This window comes from Lacerta agilis, chromosome 16, assembly GCF_009819535.1.
Source record: "Lacerta agilis isolate rLacAgi1 chromosome 16, rLacAgi1.pri, whole genome shotgun sequence".
In the NCBI taxonomy this organism is placed as follows: Eukaryota; Metazoa; Chordata; class Lepidosauria; order Squamata; family Lacertidae; genus Lacerta; species Lacerta agilis.
The window spans coordinates 22,628,372-22,651,583 of record NC_046327.1 but is presented as its reverse complement, the minus strand read 5'-3'; the positions used below and the strand labels follow the sequence as shown (position 1 = coordinate 22,651,583).

Genomic DNA, 23,212 nt, shown 5'->3' with positions numbered 1-23,212 from the left:
TGGTCGTGTATAACTGGAGTGAGTGATCCAAACATTCAGTCTGTGCACAACATGTTCAATGGAGACTCGGGGATCCTCCATGATCACAGATTCTACTTTGGCCACCTCTTTGTTGTTATGGGGAGTTGCAAGCCTTCTGTTTCCTGGATCATCTTCAAAGCTTTTGCTGCCATGTTTAAATTCTGCTGTCCAGTGTCTGATCCTGTGGAATGATGAGGCAGAGTCGCCATAATCATATGCAGCAGGTGCTATTGACTGCCTGCAGTATTTACCCTTCCTTTTGTCAAAATGAAGCTACACAAATATGATGGTTCGATTTATTTCACACAAGCGTCTGTAACGGTGAAACAATTTAAAGCCATTTTAATGAAGATCTGCAGAATGCTTCTAAAGGATCTAACAATTATGTGCTAAGAATTATGTGTTGTTATTGCCATGGGAGAGAAAGTATCATCCTGACAAAACTTTTTGACCAATCCTCATATATGGTGGGCCTTTTCCCAGATGGAGTAGCATACTTTTGTGGCTCGCAAGGCACATAAATAACAGGCCAGCGGGCCTTTATAATGTTGCAAAATGGAAACAGTATGGGGCAACAATTTAGTTTGATATTGGAAAAAATGGTTTTATTAATTCCAAAAGCCTTCCACAGTGATGGAAGCCATCATAGTGTTTGGACACAGTTCAACAGAAAATTCTGCTGTTCAAGTCTCATCTCAATTAGATTTGTGCAGGACTTCCTGCTGGATTGTATATCTAAGTTTTTGGGCACATACTCAGGTGAACAACGAACACTCCTTCCCATGCCCATACATTATTATAGAAGGTGCTCCTGTACAAGACTCGTGAGGGCAAGATGTTAAGCTATCCAGTTCTCAACAAATTTTATATCTAGTAAAACAAGGAAGAATAACTGTGCTTCCAGTCATTTTTTGGATGGGGTGGGGGGGAAGAACTGTCAATAAACAGCATACAATTTTAGGAACTCCAGCCAACAGATTGAACTATAGCAGAACAATACCAAAATGTAGCAACAGCATTTCCCGTAGTTCACAAAAAACAAACGAACAAAAAACAATGCATTTGCTGGCTGTATCTAATCTAGTGTGCGAGAGAACTGCTTCATTCCTAGAAGAAGAAGAAGAAAAATACAGCAAACTCCAGGCAAAGGAAGCATGTGGGCTGTGTCTGGGTGTCCCCCCCCCTTCTCACGCCCAGCTAGCATCTTGCACTAAGAGTCACACGGAAAGACAAGACTTAGAAGTGCTGCCATGCTACATCCAAACGACACAAGTGGAATCATCAGGAGGAAAGAGAAAGAATGAGCAGGAAGTCTGGTGTGTGAATTCAGAATCACAGCACGCACACACATACGCACGCACACATAAAGGGCTGGACTGAACCTGTCTTTTTTTTTTCTTCAGTCCAAGGGTCAGAGTAACTCTGTACTTGTCCAAATTTACAAGTTTTTCTTTTTTTTAAAGAAAGAAGACTCCAACTAAACTGAATTAAAAAAAAAAAGTCAAATGTTCTTTTCAAGGCAAGAGGTGCCTAGAACTTTGGCTGATATAAAGAAACACGACCGCTAAGGCACCCGGAGGCAATCTGACAGTGCGTCGGGGAGAACTTGGTGGTTAGGACCACGTCGTTGTGCGAGTAGAGCGAGCGAATCTCTTGCAAGGGGGCGGCTTCTTTGGGCAAACAGTCCACCAGTTCACTGCACTGGGTGTCAAATCCCAACAAGCGAATCCCATAGCCGTGCGGGGAGGAGATCATCCGGCCGTCAGGGCTGAAACAGAGTTCTTTGATATAGCCCCGGCCAACATTGGCTTCCTCAATGCAATGAGTCAATCGGAGGGAACAGCGAGGAGAAACGGGCCGGACCGGAGTTCCTTCTTGGAATTCGTAGACACAAGTCCACTACAGCAAGGGGTGAGGGGGAGAAAAGTACAATTAATCCACTTTGCTAACTGCCAGTTCATCCTACTGATGTGGGCCCAAGAATATAACTTGGACTACTGCAATGCGCTCTACGTGGGGTTACCTTTGAAGGTGACCCAGAAACTACAACTAATCCAAAATGCGGCAGCTAGACTAGTGACTGGGAGTGGCTGCCGAGACCGTATTGGCTCCCGGTACATTTCTGAGCACAATTCAAAGTGTTGGTGCTGACCTTTAAAGCCCTAAACGACCTCGGCCCAGTAATACCTGAAAGAGCGTATCCACGCCCATCATTCAGCCCGGACACTGAGGTCCAGCTCTGAGGGCCTTCTAGCGATTCCCTCCCTGCGAGAAGTGAGGTTACAGGGAATCAGGCAAAGGTCATTCTCAGTAGTGGTGCCTGCCCTGTGGAATGCCCTCCCACCAGATGTCAAAGAAATAACTGACTTTTAGAAGACATCTGAAGGCAGCCCTGTTTAGGGAAGTTTTAATTTTTGACGTTTTATCATGATTTTAATATTCTATTGGGAGCTGCCCAGAGTGGCTGGGGAAACCCAGCCAGATGGGCAGGGTATAAATAATAAATTATTAGATTATTATTATTATAATCATCTATGAGGAGACAAGAAATGCCTTGCTGCGTTACAGTAAGAAGTCACCTAGACCAGCACTCCAGAAGTGGCTATTCAGCTGCCTATGGAAAATTTACAAACAGGATATGAGGGCAATTGTCCCTTTGCTATTTATCACCTGTTTCTGGTATTCAGAATTGGATGACCCTATGAATATAGAACATGGAGACCTCCAGATATTGCTGGACTACAACTCCCATTATCTCTGAACACTGGCCACACTGGCAGGGGCTGATGAGAGCTGAGTCAAGCTATGTCTCTCCTGGATATAAAGGTTTCATTCAGCAGTTATGCCCCAAAACCTATACTCCATGAATTGGATCTAATGCACTGCTTTGCAAATTGCAAGTCCAACCAACAGGTGAGTCCCTGTGTGTTCCTGGATGGGTCTGAGTCCCACACTGCAAGACCTGTTTTCATTTCCAGGGGCTCTCTTTTGGCCTGAGCTGAAAGCACTCTAATACTGTCGTACATCGCCTTTGCGAGACAGGCCTCTGTGTCACACTTACACTTTTATTAATCTTTCCGTTTGAAGATGTATATCCAAATTTTCAATCAAAGGATCTTCAAAGCAGCTTACAATGGTTTGTAATAATATAGCACACAATTATACTTAACTCCCAAACCCACACACTGCAGCACACCTTAGTCCATTTTCTTCCGCTCTGCAAACTTGTTCAGTGTTAGCGACCAATATGATACTGTATTCTTACATTTTCTGGGGAAAATAGGGCTCAAAATATGGAGTTGAGGTGCACCTCAAAAGGCTAAACAGCATTTTAAAAGCCAGCCACCTAAGTTAGTGGCTGCTGCTCTACCTTGTGGTAGTGAATTTTGTTCATTACTCACTTCTGTTTGCCTGAGGCACCTTAAAATTAAATCAGTGCCAGAAGCAAGGGAATACCGGTACCTCCATTTCTCAGTTGCTTCACAGAGCAGGACATAAAGACAGCTTCAAAGAGGGTGTAGCAAACCAAATGCTCATCTGTCATAAACATCTAAACTGAGCGTATGCAACATGTGCCCATGTATGGCTTCTACTGACATGGCAAATGTTCCAGTTTGAAAAGAGAGCAGGATACACAGAACTGCCAAGCTGCATTAGAGAAAGGGGGGGGGGAGGAACCAATTCCCAAATTTATCAGTGGGATGACACTTCATTCCTATTCTGGGTGTAGATTTTTAATGTGAAAGAATTCTAGTTTCTCTTCAAGAAAAGAAAATTATTTGCATATAAGGTAAAGTAAAAGGTAAAGGACCCCTGGACGGTTAAGTCCAGTCAAAGGCGACTATGGGGTTGCGACACTCATCTCGCTATCAGGCCGAGGGAGCCGGCGTTTGTCCACAGACAGCTTTCTGAGTCATGTGGCCAACATGACTAAACCGCTTCTGGCGCAACGGAACACCGCAACGGAAACCAGAACGCACAGAAATTCCGTTTATCTTCCTGCCATAGCAGTACTTATTTATCTACTTGCACTGGCATGCTTTCGAACTGCTAGGTTGGCAGGAGCTGGGACAGAGCTACAGGAGCTCACCCCGTCACAGGGATTCAAACACACTCTACCTACCTCTTGGTCATCAGTGTTACTTGAGCATCGAAGAAGTGTAGCCCATCCTTTGGGATGGAGCTGCAGCGATGTGATGCAGTTCCCGCGATCTCTCTCTCCAGGAACTTCTGGGGTTAAAACCTCAAGACTATTGCGCGGAGATCCACCTGCAGGGAGAGAAAGCATCACTGTCACTATCCCCCTTTCATTTCCCAAACTGCTTGTCAGCCAAAGAAAACAATGGACCATAAGAACTATGGTGTGAATGGAAGTCTACTGCACTGGGCCCAAAGCTCATCGGCACACGCAAGTGTGTGGCCTGTAGTTATCAAAGGACAAGCATGAATAATGAAATGAAAAAGGTGTTAAAAGACACCAGAAACCAGAAGCCTTTCTATTGGGAATTATAGGGGAAGAAATCCCCAAAAAGGACATTACTTTCTTTTTGTATGCCACGACAGCAGCAAGAATACTAATCGCCAAGAATTGGAAGAATCAAGAGATACCAACAGTTGAAGAATGGCAAATGAAGATGATAGACTTTATGGAACTTGCTGAGCTGACAAGACTACGCAACCAAGGAGAGGAAATGGTGCAGGAAGATTGGAAGAAATGTATTTATTTTAAAAAAAATATTGTAATGTTTAAATTTTATATTCCTTAGGGAAGTGGTTAGAGGTTTGTGGTAATGAAGTTGGAGATGGGTTTTATAAGATATATAGGTTATAGACAAATGGTTCTGGGTGATTGCTAGCAGTACCGTGGTACCTCGGGTTACAGACGCTTCAGGTTACAGACTCCACTAACCCAGAAATAGTACCTCGGGTTAAGAACTTTGCTTCAGGATGAAAACAGAAATTGCATGGCAGCGGTGGAAGGTCCCATTAGCTAAAGTGGTACCTCAGGTTAAGAACAGTTTCAGGTTAAGAACAGACCTCCAGAACGAATTAAGTTCATAACCCAAGGTACCACTGTATGTAATTGCCAATGAAGACTGAAAATGGATTTCAGAGGGAGGAGATCGGGGGAAGTCACCCTAAAATGACAGTGGAATAATGTTTAAAATATATAAGAAGTTTGTGTGTTGTTTGTTTGTTTTGTATTTGTTTTGTTTTGCATGTGCTTATAAAATGAATAAAAATTGTTTTTTTTTTAAATCAAAGGACAAGCATGAAGTTGTGAACCAGTCCTCAAGCAGCCTACATGGAGATGCAAGGCTGCATTAACTTTATTGAACCTGAATGTAGGAGACCGTTTTTAGTTTCTGGGACACCCTTGTTGGTGGAAACCTCCCCCCCCCCCCCGGTTTAACCCTGTTTTAACACACCTTCTCGCTGGGTAGCTCGTACCATAAGCTTCTCAGACACTAGGTTTGTGTCACTCTGATGACATGGTGACCCAGCGCTCCGAGGAATGGACGACGTGGCAGATGTCAAATCTGAGAAGAAAGCAGTAACGTATAAAATGAAATGTACAGAAGGGATCCTGTTCAACCATTCAATCTCATGTGTTCCATTACTTTAAACCAGTGGTTCCGTACCTTTCTTTGGTCATGCCCCACCTAAGCACCTCCAAAATCCTGATCCCCACCCCACCCCCGGTGACATATAATTCTTATTATTCAAAAAGTGAACTATTCACGTGGAGGAAGCCTAAAAGGCCATTCACTATTAATAACTCATTTCAAATTGCCCCCCTGTGGGGCATGTGCCCCATTTTGGGAACCACGGGTTTAAACTCTTCCCTGTGGATGTTTGCTAATGTCAGAGCCCATGGAGCTTCTGGGTAAGCTTCTACTTTGGGGAGGCATTATTTAGGTTTCTCTTATTTTCCTCCTATAGTTTTGGACAACAGGGCCATTCCATTGTCACGGGTGGGACACTTGGACCATGTTTTTTGGTATTCACACATGTGTAACAATGTAAATATACATAAAAATTAACACCCAAAATTTAAACTATGTTAATAAAATACTGAACATTTTACTATTTTTTAATTATTTTTATAGATATTTTTGACAATTTTATTAAATGTTAAAAGTATTGTCACGGGTGGGACAAAAAAAGGACATGGAGCTTGAGAGAAGTTTGATTTATGGAAAAACTCTGAGTTGGGAGGTGAATCAATGATAAACTCAGCATATCTGTTTAGATCAATGTTTATTGGTTACAACTATGCAATCAGAAATTAAGTTTAAGAAATTTAACGATGCAAAATTAAGGAAAAAATGCTGTCACGGGTGGGACAATCATCAGAAAACTTTTAACTTGAACACTTCTGTGAAGACTACGTGGGTGGACTTTTGAAAAGAAGGTCCATAAACTAAACTTCTTTTGTCTTTAGCTTTAAAAAAATGGTTAAGACTGCACGTTTGGAATCTTCCTCACCAAAGTCCAGCACTCATCTAGCATTCTTATCAGGCTCATTTTTCATGGAATGGCCCAACAGTTTGTATTAAATGGTTACTTGTCGTAGTCACAGATAAGGAAAAAGGCAGCAGGTTTTTTTTGTTTTTTTTTTAAAAGCACAACAACTCACCACCACTACAAAGCAAAGATTTACAAACTGTCTTCCATGAAATCCTGAGTTTCTGGAAGCTGATCAGAGTTCTTCAGTGAGCAGATCAGTAATGGTGAATCTGAAAGGCACCTTGCACACACCACTACCAATGTTCCTTCCACAGATGCTGCAGCCACAGGGAAGCCTTGGGGCGGGGGAAGTGTAACACATTCAGTTCACATGAGCTGATGGTGGAATCACAGCAGGGACTATATATGAACTTTGAGTGCATGCCCTAAAACTCTACCCAGAATCCAATGCATCATGTAAAGGCTCTTCAGTGGACAAGTCGATCTCCTTGATGAAATGCAATAAATAACGGAGGGGTTGGCTAATTCACTGCTCACAGCACAGCTCCCCAAGCGCTAGCTATCTCTTGTTAGGCAAATGAATAGCAGACATGACAGGAGTATATACTAATCAAAACACAAGGACTTACCCGAATTGGATGTTGTTCTCCTAGCTCTTAAAATCGGATAGCTGACAACCTCTAAGGATTTGGTTAAGTCAAGATCGTGTAAGATCAGGAGATACCCAGACGAGGTTGAGATCAACATTTTGGAACAGTCTGGTGTCAACCTCATGCGCATGAGAAAGCGGGTGTGAAAGAACTTCTTGTGAGGGCAACCATCTTCTGTGCACCTGGGGAAAGAAAAGCATCAAACCACATCCACTGTCGGCTTCTAGTTTCAAGAATTCCATTTATTTATTTTTTATTATTATTTATTAAATTTCTATTATCACCCTTCATCTTAAGATAACAGGGAGGTTTACAATATAAAAGCACAAAAATATGTAACATAGTAACAAACATAAACAACACTCCCTCAGTTTAAAAGGTCATAGATTACTTAATTACCCAAAGGCCTGGGAGGAGAGGAATGCTTTTGACTGGTGCCTAAAGATATGTAACAAAGGCGCCAGGCGAGCCTCCCTGGGGAGAGCATTCCACAAACGGAGAGCCACCACAGAAAAGGCCCATTCTGTTGCTTTTCGTAGGCACATGTGGAAGAACCATGGCCTTATATTTAAGGTGGTATTTATCTTAACAGTAATACAGTGCTCATTGTAACTCCTCCCTTTCTACTTCATACAATGAAAGTGGGAGATAAGGCTGGTCTCACTGGGTTACTTTTCTGGTCTGGGGTTTGTCTATACGCAAGCTCTGCTTACAAGACAAGGCTACCTGAGCCAGATCTCATGGAGGAAATTTTGCATTAGCATATCCAGCTACACTGGGTGTTTTGCTGTGAATCTATTGAGACCAAACCAGACAAGTGCCAATGTTCTTTCATTCCTACTCTCTTTCTCAACTGTTCCATGTTTTCAGGCTTAATACAATACAACCTTGTTTAGTAATGACAAGGGATTACTACCTCAAGCCATAGGATTGGTTAAGTATAAAGCATTGTAATTGTAATTCAGTGATTAGTATTTAAACTCCCTCTCACACTTTGGCTCCCAGTATGTTTCTGGGCACAAGTCAGTGTTGGTGCTGACCTTTAAAGCTCTAAACAGCCTCGGCCCAGTATACCTGAAGGGGAGTCTCCACCCCCATTGTTCAACCCAGACACTGAGGTCCAGCTCCGAGAGCCTTCTGGCAGTTCCCTCGCTGACAGAAGTGTGGTTACAGGGAACCAGGCACAGGGCCTTCTTGGTAGTGGCGCCCGCCCTGCGGAACATCCTCCCATCAGATGTCAAGGAAATTAACAACTATATGACTTTTAGAAGACATCTGAAGGCAACCCTGTTTAGGTAAGTTTTTAATGTTTGATGTTTTATCATGCTTTTAATATTCTGTTGGGAGCCGCCCAGAGTGGCTGGGGAAACCCAGTCAGATGGGCAGGGTATAAATAAATTATTATTATTATGAACTATCAAGGTTTGCTTCAAGTGGGCATGCTCAGAAGTTCATTCTTATCAATTGAAAACAGAGTTATATCTGTTATTTTAATTTTGAGAGGGATGCCTTGGCTTATTGCAGACTGTGGGGGGACGGGGATGACAGCGGACAGACTTTAACCCAGCCCCTTTTTCTATACACATCTACTTGGCACTTGTTCGATTTAACCCACACACTGAGTCTATGCAACCCCAGGTGCCATAACACCATGTTTGCAACAAGCAAGTTTGCAAATGAGGTACAGAATAAAGGAATTTCAGAGCAGCAGACATCTATCTCCCTCAATATTTCCATATCAAGAGGGATGCCAGTTTAAAATCTGCTTACCTGTTGGTATCCCAAATGATAACATTTCCATCAAATCCTGATGTTACCAACAGTCTTGTGTTAGTGTCATATTCAATGTTCTTTACCCAGCTAGTGTGACCATGCAGAGTACACACTTTTGTGTCCAGCTTCCTCAGATCCCAAAGTGCTATGGTAGTGTCATCAGAGCAAGTTGCAAACAGTCTGTTATCAAGAAACCTACAAATAAAATGGACAGGGAGGGAGGCTGTTTAGTATCTTGAAATTCATGCAAAACCTCTCTAAATCGGGCCCCCCAAAAGCAACTTTGAGATGACAGCCACATGAAGAGAGATGCCAGGATATTGATTTTCATACCATCTTGATGTGGAAACAAAGACACGCATTGTCAGATTGGAGGTGAACATTTGGGAGCTAGCTAGAGTTGAAGAAACAGATTTAGAAGGCAGGCAAAACACATTCCAATGTTTGGATTGGTTTCAGATTTAGAAGGCAGGCAAAACACATTCCCATGTTTGGATTGGTTTCATCATCCCTTCAATGCACATTTGTTCCAGAGATTTCAATAACATCAAAACATGCAAATTTTCAATAGAGCATTCCACTGTTATCTGATGCAATGAGCTGTCCAAGATGCGCGCACACCTGTGCTTCTTTAGGGAAGGCACCAGCCGAAAAACAAAAACACTTAGCAATTTTTTAGGGTGAAGGGAGAGAATGGCAAGTGAAAACTACAACCATTTGGGGATGGGCGGTGAAGCAGTGTACAGAGGGAAAGTCCAACTTGTACACCAAGAAGGCAGTTTCCTTGGTTCCATTGCAGACTAGCTTCACACCAAGAAACAGATTCAGGGATGGGCAACGCAGACAGGGGCTGCCTCAGTTTTCTGCGGCTGTTTATGGGCAACAGCATTCAAGTTCTGGCTTGGGTTGCAGCAAAAAATTAAAAATTAGTACCATGACTCTCATTACTAATTGATGGGAGGGAAAAACATAAAAGAGAAAATAGAATATATGTTTGTCACTACAGCATCAATGCTTCCAGAGCTTAAATAAAACAAGTACTGGAATTTTAGATATCTGTAACTGGTTTTCATTTCCCAGCCAACCAACCTGATATTATTTACACAGTCCTCGTGAGCTTCAGAGAGAGTTTTGATGTGCTTTGAAGATATGGGATCAAAAAGAAGGACTTCTGTCTGTTCACAAGCAACAGTTAGCACTGACCTGGATAGGAAAGAAACAATAAACAGACTATTATGCCCAAAGAAACTCAACACCCTCTCAATGACATCTGGTAAAGAACAGAAAGGTTTCCTTATTTAAAGAGCACACAAACACAGAGCTGAAACGTGAATAATAGTACCAAAGGCAGAGGCGTTCCATGGAGTGGCTTGCAGAATTTCTACGCACTGGATGTAGTGGGTTGTGAATCAATTAATTAAATGCCACCAACTGATCACATGTTATATGACCACAATCAAATGATCCATGAAACCAGAAGTGTTATTGTGTAGGTGGTAGGGCTGGGTGATACCTGCTTTCCAACATTGTAATATATCACCAGCTAAACTTCGTGATATCCTGATGCATTATGATGTCGGAAAGGAAATGGGAGGAAGAGGGAAGTTGCTGTCCACGCATTCCTATTTGTCTGCAATTTCAGATTTCTTTTCCAGGGGAACCTGCTCCCTATCGTTTAATTTTCAGGCCAATTGTTGTCAAAACACCACAGAAGATTAAGTGACGCCACTTCAAAACTACAAAGGCAGCCCTTGCAGGAAATCCACAGCAAGCATCCTACTGCCATTTGGCAGGATTCACGTACTTGGAAGGGGCAGTCTTGTACGGGGGCACCACAAAAATGGTTTGGGGCCCAATCTGGTGCTTCAAAGCAGCCCTGGCTCAGGTCCAGACCCTAAACCAATTTGGAGGCCTTGCACAGTCATGCAGTCAGGCAAAGGGACATGCTCCTCTCCCCACCCAACCATATGTTTAATGAGAATGTATTATACCACTTTAACTGTCATAGCAAGAATTCTAGGAAGTTTGGCTTGTTAAGAGTGTTTGGAATTGAAGCCCTGTGACCAACTACAGTTCCCAGGATTCTTTGGGGAAAAGAATGACTGTATGCCGTGCATGTTAATTTGTTCTTGCCTACCCCAAAAGGCTACTCCTATTTGATCAAACTTCAGTGTCCAATTCTCCTCCCCCAATTAGGTATGTGCAACAAAACTCTTAGGTGTGATGTCATCATGTTCATTAAGTAATACACAGATGAATACCACTCAGTTGCTTCTTCCATAAAACTCAGAAAGCATACTTCCAATGCCAATCGACTCACTAATTGCTATGTCAATCGACTAAGAATTAGGACCACCATTTACCAAGCATCACTGGGGTTGAGGGGTGCAAAATGAAAGAAAATAGGGGACAGAGAGAGAAGAGATGACTCTTGTCACCATTATCTCAAGCACCCAATTTACTTTTCCTGTGAGTAAATGACTGGGATAGAAGGGGAAAGACTTCTCCACTCCTGGTGTAGACAATGCCAGGCTAGACAGACAATGGTCTGAATTATTATCCGGCAGCTTCCTATATTCCTGCTACTAGAAAATGCACAATAAGTACTGACGTTTAGACTGGGAAGAAATGCACTTATGGACATCAGTTACTGATAAACTGTAGGCATCAGAGATATGTCATGTGTTTCCAGGGATGCCCAACAGATGGGGTGAAAGAGCAGAAAACCTTGTTGAAAGTAAGGACAAGTTCATAGAATCAAAGAATTGTGGAGTTGGGACCCTGAGGGTCATCTAGACCAACCTGCTGCAATGCAGGAATCTCAACATGCAGTGCTCCCATCCAATTTGAAACCATACCATACCTGCTTAGTTGGCAAATGTGCGAGCAGTTTTATTGCTGCACCACTTTCTCTAGTTGACATAAGACTGAAATGAAGGTGGATTTACAAATCAGATTTAGGTTATTTTAAAAACATCTGTATGTGCCATACAAATGCACACCAGCAGCTTTAAAAGTGGCATCAACCCTCATGTAGTTTATAAATACTGTGTTCTTACGTTCATGTTGGAATACATTTCATAAGTCTTGTGGGGCCAATTACTCGGCTGTAGAATTCCTCAACACTTTCACAAATAGTCACAGGGGGCAGAAGGATCCGAAATCACATTGCAATGCAATATAGTATCTCCAAAGAAGATTAAGATATGGGGGCGAAAGTCAGCAGGGCACAATTCTATGCTTCAAATTTCAATACCAGCTGCTAGACCCATACTTCGGGTTTTTGGGTGTGTGTGTGTATGCGGGTGGGTGTGACAGAATATAAAGAAGCAAAACACACTGTAGCTCAGTATCTAAATAGATCCCTTTTGAACAATGCAATACTCTGTCCAGTTCTGGACACCACAATTTAAGGATATTGACAAGCCGGTCCATATGCAGAGTAGGGTGACCAAGATGATCAAGGGTCTGGAAACCAAGCCTTAAGAGGAGCAGTTGATGGGAGTTGGGTATTTTTAGCCTGGAAAAGAGAGATGATAGCCATCTTCAAATATCTCAAGGGCTGCCACACGGAGGCTGGAGCGAGCTTGTTTTCTCCTGCTCCGGAGGGTAGGACCTGAAGTGAGTAACTTCAAGTTATAAGAAAGGAGATTCCGACTAAACATATGGGAAAACTTTCTGACATTTACAGATTCCTCTGTAAATGTGGATATGAATGGTTGTATTGTTATAATTATATACTTGTAAAATCAAATTAAAAGGAAGAAAAAAAGAAAACTTTCTAACAGGAAGAGCTGTTCGACAGTGGAACGGGCTCTCTCGGAAGGTGAAGGACTCTCCTTCTTTGGAGTTTTTTAAGCAGAGGTTGGGTAGCCACCTGCTTTGTATGACCCAGCCGAGATTTCTGCCTCGCAGGGGGTGGGTCTAGATGACCCTCGGGGTCCCTTCCAAGATTCTACGATTCTAGGAAGGCGAACTTCCGAACGACGGTCCCTCCGCCTTACCCGCCAGGGGAGTACTCCAGGTTGAAGACGGCGCCGTGCGTGCGGGTGATGGGCGAAACCGAATCGGCGGGCTGGATGGCGCCATAGAGCCCCGTCATAGCCCGGAACGTGTCCCTCGCCGGCTCCACGCAGCGGCCGCCATGGCCCAGGCGCCGCCCGCGCACCCACGCGAACAGGCCCCCGCCGGGCACCGAAACGGCGGCCGCCGCCACTGCTGAGGCTGCTGCTGCGGCTTCCGGGGGCGGCGGTTCCCGGGGAGGCGACGGAGGCGGCGGCGACGACTGGTCCCCCTCGCCGCGAGGCGGCCGCTCTGGGGTAGGGCCCCAGCGCGCCTTCCAGCTCATCCCGAGCCCGGCCCCGCCGCCACCGGCAGCGGCATTCCTCTCTCCCCCTCACACAACACACACCCTTCGGCCTCCTCCGCCTCCTTCCCCCTACTTCCGGTGCGGTGAGCACCCTTCGAAAAGGCGCCGGCCAGAAACACCAACTCGGCTTCAAAGGTCCGTCGGGATTCCTTTCCCCATAGGTTCCCTTGCGCGAGCGAACAGGCCCCCCTTTTAAAGCCCCGCCCCTTCTGAAGGCCACGCCTCCTCCGGTGTAGGTCGCCCCGCCCCCTGCCATTCCAAGTAAGCTGGCTGGGGGGAGGGAGAGAGAGAATAAAAAATAAATGTTTGTTGAGGAACATTTGTAATTTACCTAGGAGACCGCTGTAAGCAGATGAAAACATTAGCAGGATTGCAATACCACTTATAATGTAGTAAATATTATAGACAAAATGGAGAGGCATAAAATGGATTACTAAATAATGCAGATATGCAGTTGAAAAGGTTGACAATAGGTCCCATGGAGGGGAAGGTGGGAAGTCCAGGGATTCAGAGAAATCTCCAAAACTGGATATGTATTTTGCATTGTTATAATTGTAAAATCAAATAAAAATTATTTCAAAAAAGGAGGAATGATCTTGCACTTTATTTCAGCTTTAAGCTCATATAAAACAATACTAAGACTAATACACACATTAATTTAAAATTAATGACAATAAAAAGCCTTAATAAGGAAACAAAATTAAATGGAATTATAAGGAAATTTCACTTTCCAAACAGCAGTCCATTACGCTGCGTGTACCTTCATGTCATCAGATTTATCTGAATTTTTGAAAATAAACCATGTGTTTTTGTGTGTATTCTCACTGAGTAGCAGATCCATCTGAAGTGTAATTTCAGCACTTGTTAGAATGATTTCAAATTGCCAGCTGGCTGCTAACATCGTACACACAGCAATTGCTGCCAGAGTAAATAAAGGAGTAAACTGTTTTCAGGCATTAAGAAAGCACACTACTAGGTACCAGTAGTATTTGACTACTAGTAAGTTAGCAAAAATGTATAAGACAAGTACAAATATCTGCTGGAAATGTAAAGAAAAAGAAGGCACCTTCTACCATATGTGGTGGATGTGTAAGGTAATAAAAACATTCTGGGAAATGATATATAATGAATTGGGGGGGAAATGTTTAAAATAACTTTTGTTTTAAAAAAACCCAGAAGCTTTTTTATTAGGAATTGTAGGTACCGATATTGCAAAGGAGCAGAAAAGTCTTTTTATGTATGCGCCAACAGCCGCGTGGATGTTACTAGCCCAGAGATAGAAAGAAGATAAAGTCCCTACCAGAGAGTAATGGCAAACTAAGCTGATGGACTATGCCGAAATGGCCAGAAAACTGAGGAACCAAGACCAAAACTTCAATAAAGAATGGGGAAATTTCATAATTTATCTAGGAGACCACTGTAAGCAGATGAAAACATTAACAGGATTGCAATACCACTTGTAATGTAGCAAATATTATGGGCAAAATGGAGAGACATAAAATATGGATTAGCCTACTAAATAATATGCAGCTGAAAAGGTTCACAATAGGACCCATGGAGGGCAAGGTGGGAAGTCCAGAGATTCGAATAAATCTCTATATATGGATACGTATTTTGCATTGTTATAATTCTATACTTGTAAAATCAAATAAAGATTATTTCCAAAAAAATAATTAAAATGTTTGTAACCTGGGGAGGAATGATCTTGCGCTGTTAAGATTGCAGTGTTTCTTCATGTTGTCAGCTTTATCTGAACTTTTTTTAAATAAACCATGTGTCTGTGTGTGTATTTTCACTGAGAATACACAGCAATTGCTGCCAGAGTAAATAAAGGAGAAAACTGTTTTCAGGGATTTAGAAAGCACACTAGTACCATTATACCATACTTGACCATTTTAATCTTATTTATTTACAAGTCTGTGAAATGGAATGCAACTACCAAAGTACATCATTAAACCTGCAGAGATGGAAGATTTACTTTCTTGCAAAATGGGGTTGGTTATTTATTTAGCTGTATATTTTCACTCGCTTCCTTGCATACTGCGGTTAAATATTGACTTCCTAGAAGACGCATCATGATGAAATGAGAAGCTCCATAATTACTCTTCATTGGCTCGCCCTATTAATTTTAACAGATAGCTTGGGAAACCTTTCACATCTTTATGATTTGAGTTTTAGATGGTGCAGATGGAAATGTTCCTAAGAAGACATATAGGTATATATAGGGATATAGTTTATATATAGTACTTGTAAAGGGCTTTTTTCAGGAGGGACTCACCTGAACTCAGTTCCGGCACCTCTCAAGTGGGTGCCATTATAAGAGAACAAGGGAGGCATTCATGGTGAGTTCCAGCACCTCTTTTTCTAGAAAAATAGCACTGCTCTTCAGGACTATTGTGCAATAGAAAGTGCATTTCCCTTCTCACTGCATTCTTTGCCTGCCATTTTTAACTTGTATCCGCCACTTACTAATTAGTGAACTTTGGCCCTAGCATCCAGAGTCCAATTTCCTTCCAAAGATTTGGGTGCTATTTGGTCTTCTCTTTCTCTCTCGGTGTCCTTCCCATGGTGTAGTATTCTGGGTTTGGATGCATATCTGTGAACTGAGCTATGCGATTTGCCATGGCAAAAAAGGCTGAAATGGCGCCTATGTCCCAAGCATCTTCTCGGTCAAACCCGTGTGCCTCCAGCTTCTGAAAGTGCTCATTGGTGATGGTATCTGCTCGACAGACAGCGAGTGCAAACTCAAGCATGGCTAGCTCACGATCACTTAGGTCAGCCATTTTCCAGTTCACCATGATCTGCACAGAAACAAAGCAGCAGGAAAAATAAATAATAATAATAATAATAATAATAATAATAATAATAATAATAATACTTTATTTGTACCCCGCCCATCTGGCTGGGTCTCCCCAACTACTCTGGGCAGCTTCCAACAAATATTAAAATACCTTAAAATATCACAGATTAAAAACTTCCTTAAACAGGGCTGCCTTCAGGTATTTTCTGAATGTCAGGTAGTTGTTTATCTCCTTGACCTCTGATGGGAGGGCGTTGCACAGGGCGGGCGCCACTGCAATAATAATACGTAATAAACACAGCTGCTGGGGTACGTAATGGCCAAGTGTGGGACATGACCATATATACAGGCAGCATCAGACCAGTGACAAAGAGACTGAGGGCTGAAAAGAAGGATTAGGGAATGACCTTGAATATAAACTGCATTGCATCACTGCCAGATAGTGAACAGAGTGATGCAAAGAAGTAAAGTGCTCCCCCCAATCTTTGCTCTTGTTTTGGGTTGTTGGCATTCGGCTGTCTCAAGAAACAATGGAGTGCAACTCCGGGGGTGAAGTCAAACCACTAAGTTAGCAGCTTTGATGTGACCTCCCTAGGACACAAGCCTGGGCAGTGTGTATGGAGGTCCAGAGATGCCCAGACAACCAGACCCACCATCTTGGCCTCGCTGATGTAGTCCAAAAGAAAGCAGAGCAATATGCTTGCAACCATCTTGACTGTACAGAAAAGGGAATATTACCAAGTGTGACCTCTCAGCTTTGTGGCATGAGAATTAGCATCTAGCAAATTGCCCCTTTCCATATAATTCTTAGCCTTGGGCAAGGGCCTTTTTAAACACTGCTGCATAAGGCTTTTAAATGCACTTATCTAGTTATATAGATGCCCAGCACCTTGTAATATTATAGTCTTTCTTCCCCAACCTGCTGCTCTTTAGATGGACTCCAATTTCTATCAGCTGCAGCCAGCTCGATCAGTGACCAAGAATGAGAGAAGTTCCATTACAAAACACCAGGAGGGCACCAGGTTAGAGAAAGCAAATATAAACTAATCATAGGTTTGTATATATACAAATATAATAAATTATAATCTCATAATTTTTGTTCAGTAACATTTCAAGGTTTCTTTTAAATTGCTATACAGTGGTACCTTGGTTTACGAACTGTCCTGTTTACGAACTATTCGGTTTACGAACTCCGCAAAACCGGAAGTAGTGCTCCGGCTTGCAAACTTTACCTCGGTCTACGAACGGAAGCCAAACGGTGGAAGGGCACCGGCAGTGGGAGGCCTCATTAGGGAAACCGCGCCTCGGTTTAAGAACGGATTTGGTTTAAGAACGGACTAAGTTCGTAAACCGAGGTACCACTGTATATGCTAAATTACAATCATATTTCCAGTGCACTGCACAAAAGGGGGAAAAAACCTGCTATAAAGATTTCACCAGAATAATTTGCACAAACTAGCATTCAAATTCAGACTCAGGTTCCCTTCATGCATTTCATTCATCTCTCTTTCTCTTTTGCAAGCTGTTACACATAGGCAGAGTCCGGATTTCTGCCTGAACCTGGAACAAGTGCAGAAGCAAGGTCGTAAGTGGATGCTCGCTAGTTAAAACAGCACAGAAGTGAAACGCACACATACACACTAAGACTAGCAAATATGGGTTCTCGCCTGATCTGCCAGGACTGGTTTCTTAGAGTACATCCGATGTAAGGCACCGTGTGCAACTGCACAGTAGGGAACCTGGTTTGCAACACTCGTAGCCACGATAATGAGCTCTTTGTCAGCCATGCTAAGGTTTCCTGTGGAAGGAAAGACATGCAAAGGGCAGATCATATATTTAGTCATGGGAATGAGTCACTTAATCCTGGGCTTATGTGCTTATATCCTGTATCTGAGTTTGAAGAAGAGTTTGGATTTGATATCCCGCTTTATCACTACCTGAAGGAGAAGTGTGACTAGCCCAAGGTCACCCAGCAGCTGCATGTGGAGGAGTGGAGACGCAAACCCGGTTCACCAGATTACGAGTCTACCACTCTTAACCACTACACCACACTGGCTCTCGAGCGTACTATGCATCTGTTCGATAATTGCTTTAGTGCCTAGGTTTTCAACCAGCATGCTGTAGCACCCTGGGGTGATTTGAATGATGCTCAGGGGTGCTGTGAACAGCCCTGGCCCTATCCTGCCCTCATTCCTTCCCTCCTCTCAAGTTCTGGGCGTTTCCTAAGCCAGCTTCATTTCATTTCTCATGAGGAGGTGGGAGAAAACTGAAGCCCCAGGGCGCCTTGGAAGCTTAGGGAGTCCCAGGTCCACCTTGAGGCATCTCGTTCATGGTATGATGCAACTCAGAAACCTGAGGGCCTTCCCCAGATTGGCCCAATTTGCCCTATAATTTGGAGTGCACACAGAGCCGATGCTCAACCCAGCACAGTATGTTTGATTGCATATTTTGATGTGAACTACTCTGGGATTTCTTTCTTTTTTATAAGGACTGGTATAAAAATAGAAAAGTAGATGATAATAACATTGCCACTGGGGGTTTATGACTGTTGGGGCAGGACAGAAGTCCATAGTCTGATCACCATGCTTACCTGTCTCGTTGTTCACGACGGCATTGAAATAAGCAAGGAATGCTCTGAGTTCTGCTGGGCGGTGAGACATCACCTTGAACACATTGGGTAAAAACCCACGCTGTTCGGGAATCGAGGGGGAGGAAAGCTAGTCAAGACACCTTAAAATTGCCGTTAAGGGAAGGGTCTATACCAGGCATAGGCAACCTTCGGCTCTCCAGATGTTTTGGACTACAATTCCCATCATCCCTGACCACTGGTCCTGTTAGCTAGGGATCATGGGAGTTGTAGGCCAAAACATCTGGAGAGCCGAAGGTTGCCTATGCCTGGTCTATACAATGCCATCCATTCTCAGATATGGCACAATTACTGGTAGCTAAGGGCCATTCACTAGAAAACTGCAGGCTGATGCCAAGTCTCTCGTTCCGAATCATCCAAGGAGTGGAGAAGAGCCACAGCTGACGTGATTTGCAGAGAAGATCCTAATTTCTCAGCCTAATCTCTCTACTCAGAAGGAACAGGCAGTGGTAGAGATCCGCTGTCTGGGGCTCTGCAGAGCTGCTACCAGCCAGAATAGACCAGAAGTGGGGAACATGCTTGATGCTTTACTGTGCTTAATGTGTTTAATTAACCTTTGACCCTTCAGATGTTGCTGAACTACAACTTCCATAGCCTTAGGAAGCATGGCCAGGGGTGCTGTGAGTTGTGGTTCAGTTCAGCAAAACCATGCAGGGCAAGGCGGATAAACAGGCTGACCTGGGATAAGGCAGCTTATTACTGTAATAAAGTCTAGCGAGTATTCTTTGCCTCAATTTTGCAAGCCTCTGACACGCTAAACCTAATGGAGTGAACCGGTTGGCCTGCTAGGTGCTCAGCTGTCTTATACGGTGATTCCAATATGTCAGTCTTACCTTTGCTTCTTCTCTCTTCATAAGCTCTGCTATATCGTTTGGCAAATCCTCCTTACGTGTTGGAAAGCGCTCAGTGGACTTAGTGGCATTCCTCTCGTCTGTGCTATATGCATGGTTCGAGGCTACAGTTCTGGGTCTCACCCCAAAGCTCCCCAACGCACCAGGAGGCAGGAGCTAAAACACAGAAAGGAAGAAATGCCCCATTTGCTGTAGTATAGTGCAAAGTTGGCTCCATCAGCTTCAATGAGTAAAATGAGTAACTACACAGTTTAGGGCCTGACAAAACTCTTCGGCACAGAGATGGGGAAGAAGAAGAAGAAGAAGAGTTTGGATTTGATATCCCGCTTTTCACTACCTGAAGGAGTCTCAAAGCGGCTAACATTCTCCTTTCCCTTCCTCCCCCACAACAAACACTCTGTGGGGTGAGTGGGGCTGAGAGACTTCAGAGAAGTGTGACTAGCCCAAGGTCACCCAGCAGCTGCATGTGGAGGAGCGTAGACACGAACCCAGTTCCCCAGATTACGAGCCTACCGCTCTTAACCACTACACCACACTGGCTCTCCACCACACTGGGAACCTATGGCTGTACAGATGTTGCTGGCCTTCTGCTCCCATGATCCCCGACCATTGGCCATGCTCACCGGGACTTATGGAAGCTGGAGTTTGGCTTGCTGGGACTGATGGAAGCAACATCTGGAGGGCCACAGGTTCCTCATCTCTGCACTAAAGCAATCTGATGAAAAGAGCTTGGAATCACGGAATTGTTGAGCTGGAAGGGACCCTGCAACCTTGGCATTATCAGCACCCTACCCTTATTTATGTAGAAATATCCTCTATTTTTTTTTGCAATGAAACAGACGTTTGTGCAATCAGAGATATTGGGAAATTGTGCTCTTAACGCTTACAGGAGTCAGGTATTTGTGTAACGGCCGGATAGCAACATAGGGAAACACTCTTTCTGCTGTTAAGATTAAAAGTTTATCCCATTGACATCTTGTTCCAAGGCATATTTATGGAGTAGTAAAGGCCCATTCAAATCAGCCTGACGTTCTTTGGATAAACACGGCCAAAGAATCGTGCTGCACCAGGGTTGTCATAAATCAAACAAGTGCCAATTTCTTGGAGAGAATATGGTTTGACTTCTCTCACAGAATGGAAAAGGCCAGTCTGTTGTCAGTTTTGATCCTTGGTATTTTGCCACATCTTGCTTGCATCATTCTACAGCAAGGGCTGGTTGTTCTAGATGCATGAGCTTGTGGGGCGGAGGGAACCCCATGTCCCCCTTGCCAGCCTTACAGTCTAGAACACTGGTTCTCAAAGGGTGTGGCAGGAAGATTCAAGGACAATCAAATAAACATTTAAACAGTTCAGTGTAGTATAGAATGGTATAATTAATATATTTTGCAAAATATTGATAGATACCTTTTCAAACTGAGAGCAAACCTAATTGTGATCTGGAATCCAGCTGTTCACCCTTCCTCCCCTCCATGGTTTCTTTAAGTAACTTTAAAACTGCATATTTTAAGTCCATCTAATTTACAGTCCTCCAAAATCTATGTATCATTGCAAGAGTTATTTAAAACCTGCCAAAGAGTTCAAGTGTTTACAGTGATCTTCCAAATATAATATAAATTTGTCCCATTCTTTGTTGAAGTTTTGATCCTCCTGGTTTCTGATTTTCCCGGTTAATCTAGCTATTTTTGCATAGTCCAATAGTTTCATCCAGTGCTTTTTTTCTGGGGGTATGCTGGTGCACACATACCCCTAAACATTTCATGAATCTTTGTACTTTTGTCCATTTACTATATTTCCCCCGATTTGAACTATAAAATGGTGGTTTTCTTGAGTCAAAATGAGAGTACCCCTAAACATTTTTAAAGGGAAAAAAGCACTGCTTTCATCTGCCAATCCACCCTGGTAGGTATCTTTTGTTTTCCAATGTATTTCTTATCAATAATAATAATAATAATAATAATAATAATAAAAAATAACCAGTGTGGTGTGAGCAATTTTTTCTTCTGAAAGTGTGACCCAGAGAAATTTTTTTAGAACCACTAACCTAAAAAGACCAGTTACAGGTGGCTCAGTTGGTCTCTAAGGTGCTACTAGAAAGAATTTTCGATTTTGTTTTGACTAAAAAGACCAGTTACTGGTAGGTAGCTGTGTTGGTCTGCCATAGTCAAAAATAAAAATAAAAAAATCATTCCAGTAGCACCTTAGAGACCAACTAAATTTGTTCTTGGTCTTGGTAAAAAGACCAGTTGTGCTGATGCAAGCAATAAATAATGAGAAGGGCTCCCCACTTTCTCCCTCTTGGATTTACTTTAATGGTTGCGCGTGGCATATAGGTGACCAGAGAGAGGTGCGGGGGAAACACTGCAAGGCAAAACTGAAGAAGTCAAGTGCCTACCCCATCCGGAAGTCCCTAGGCATTTGGCACTCACTCTCCTTAACAGGTTTGGCCAAACTGCGTGAGGCAGTGGAGGATAGGGGTGCCTGGCTGGCGTGCTTTGGTCCATGGGGTCACGAAGAGTCGGACAAGACTGAACGACTGAACAACAACATCAACTCCTTAACAGGAATTTTGCACCTCTCGCCCTCGGAGGAGCGCACCACCTTTTCAGAACCAGCGCTGCAGGCATTTGATCTCCGTGCCCGGCAAGCTGCCAGTCAGTGCAAAGCAGACAATAGAAAGTACTGTACTAAGCTAGGCGGATGACTGGTCTGAATCGATGGAATGGTCTGACTCTATGTCACCTGTCTGGCCAGGGGCTGAACTAGATTGACCTGATCCAGGTGCCCTCGGTCGCGCAAAGACGCAGGGAGCCAATGGCATCGCTGCGCCAAGGAGACGCGCCCCTTTCTGGACCGTTGCCATCCTCCGAAGCGCGCATCGACAGCCAGGGTTGAATGCCTGTGGCGATGGAGATACTCACGGAGGGAGAACCCCGACGGCCGAGCTGCAGGAGAAGCCGCCACATTGCCAAACCGCGGCTGTTTTCCTTGCGCTCCTGGGCGGCGCCGATGGAGGCGCAGGCGAGGCGGAGAGCCGTCTTCTAGTAACCCAGCCAAGAGCGCTTTGCAGGACGACGTCTCCCCTAGCCCGCCCACATTTCGACACTTCCCCAGTGCAAGGGGGGAAAAACACAAGGAACAGCAGCCCGTGGAAGAGGAAAGAGTAGCAAGTCCCGCCCTGTTGAAATCCCTACTCAGTCAACAATTGTTCCACAGCAGGAGAGTGGGCATATTTCAAGTTGTAGGCTCTACTTCCGTTTTCTTCTGGAATCCTAAGATTCCCCTAAACTGGGCCTGGTGCAAAATCCATGTACTTACTTCCTAACCATATCTATGTAGAGGCAATTGAATTCAGTGGAAATCATTCTCAGGTAATTGGTTAGGATTAGGAATGCAGTCCTAGAATGAAAGAATTCTGAATCCAGGAAGTTGACAGAAGTCACAGGAGCTCACAGTCTTTCCACACACAAAAAGCAATTATTGGTTACCAAAGCTTTTTTGATTTTAAAAAATATAATTTGGGGTGGGAAGGCAATTGTGCTGTTGCTGCTATTGTTAAAGAAAAGGGAGTCATAAAAGTTTTCCAATCTACTGCAAATCACCCAGAGATCAGGCGATCCAGAGATTTCCTGC

General features: G+C 43.6%; 2 protein-coding genes across 2 annotated transcripts; both read right to left on the bottom strand.

The window, feature by feature from the left end:
* Positions 1–303: 303 nt before the first annotated feature.
* On the bottom strand, positions 304–13,333 carry DCAF10 (DDB1 and CUL4 associated factor 10). Its single transcript, XM_033173057.1, has 7 exons — positions 12,920–13,333; positions 10,005–10,118; positions 8,913–9,110; positions 7,122–7,324; positions 5,451–5,561; positions 4,145–4,290; positions 304–1,920 (listed from the first exon to the last, which is right to left on the bottom strand). Exons 1-7 carry the CDS (start codon positions 13,261–13,263, stop codon positions 1,552–1,554), a joined length of 1,485 nt encoding a protein of 494 aa, XP_033028948.1. The 5' UTR covers positions 13,264–13,333; the 3' UTR covers positions 304–1,551.
* A 1,834-nt stretch (positions 13,334–15,167) lies between these two features.
* On the bottom strand, positions 15,168–22,681 carry LOC117061078. Its single transcript, XM_033173757.1, has 5 exons — positions 22,501–22,681; positions 19,565–19,738; positions 18,675–18,774; positions 17,752–17,882; positions 15,168–16,085 (listed from the first exon to the last, which is right to left on the bottom strand). The coding sequence occupies exons 1-5, from the start codon at positions 22,543–22,545 to the stop codon at positions 15,813–15,815; spliced, it is 723 nt and encodes a 240-aa protein (XP_033029648.1). The 5' UTR covers positions 22,546–22,681; the 3' UTR covers positions 15,168–15,812.
* Positions 22,682–23,212: the final 531 nt, after the last annotated feature.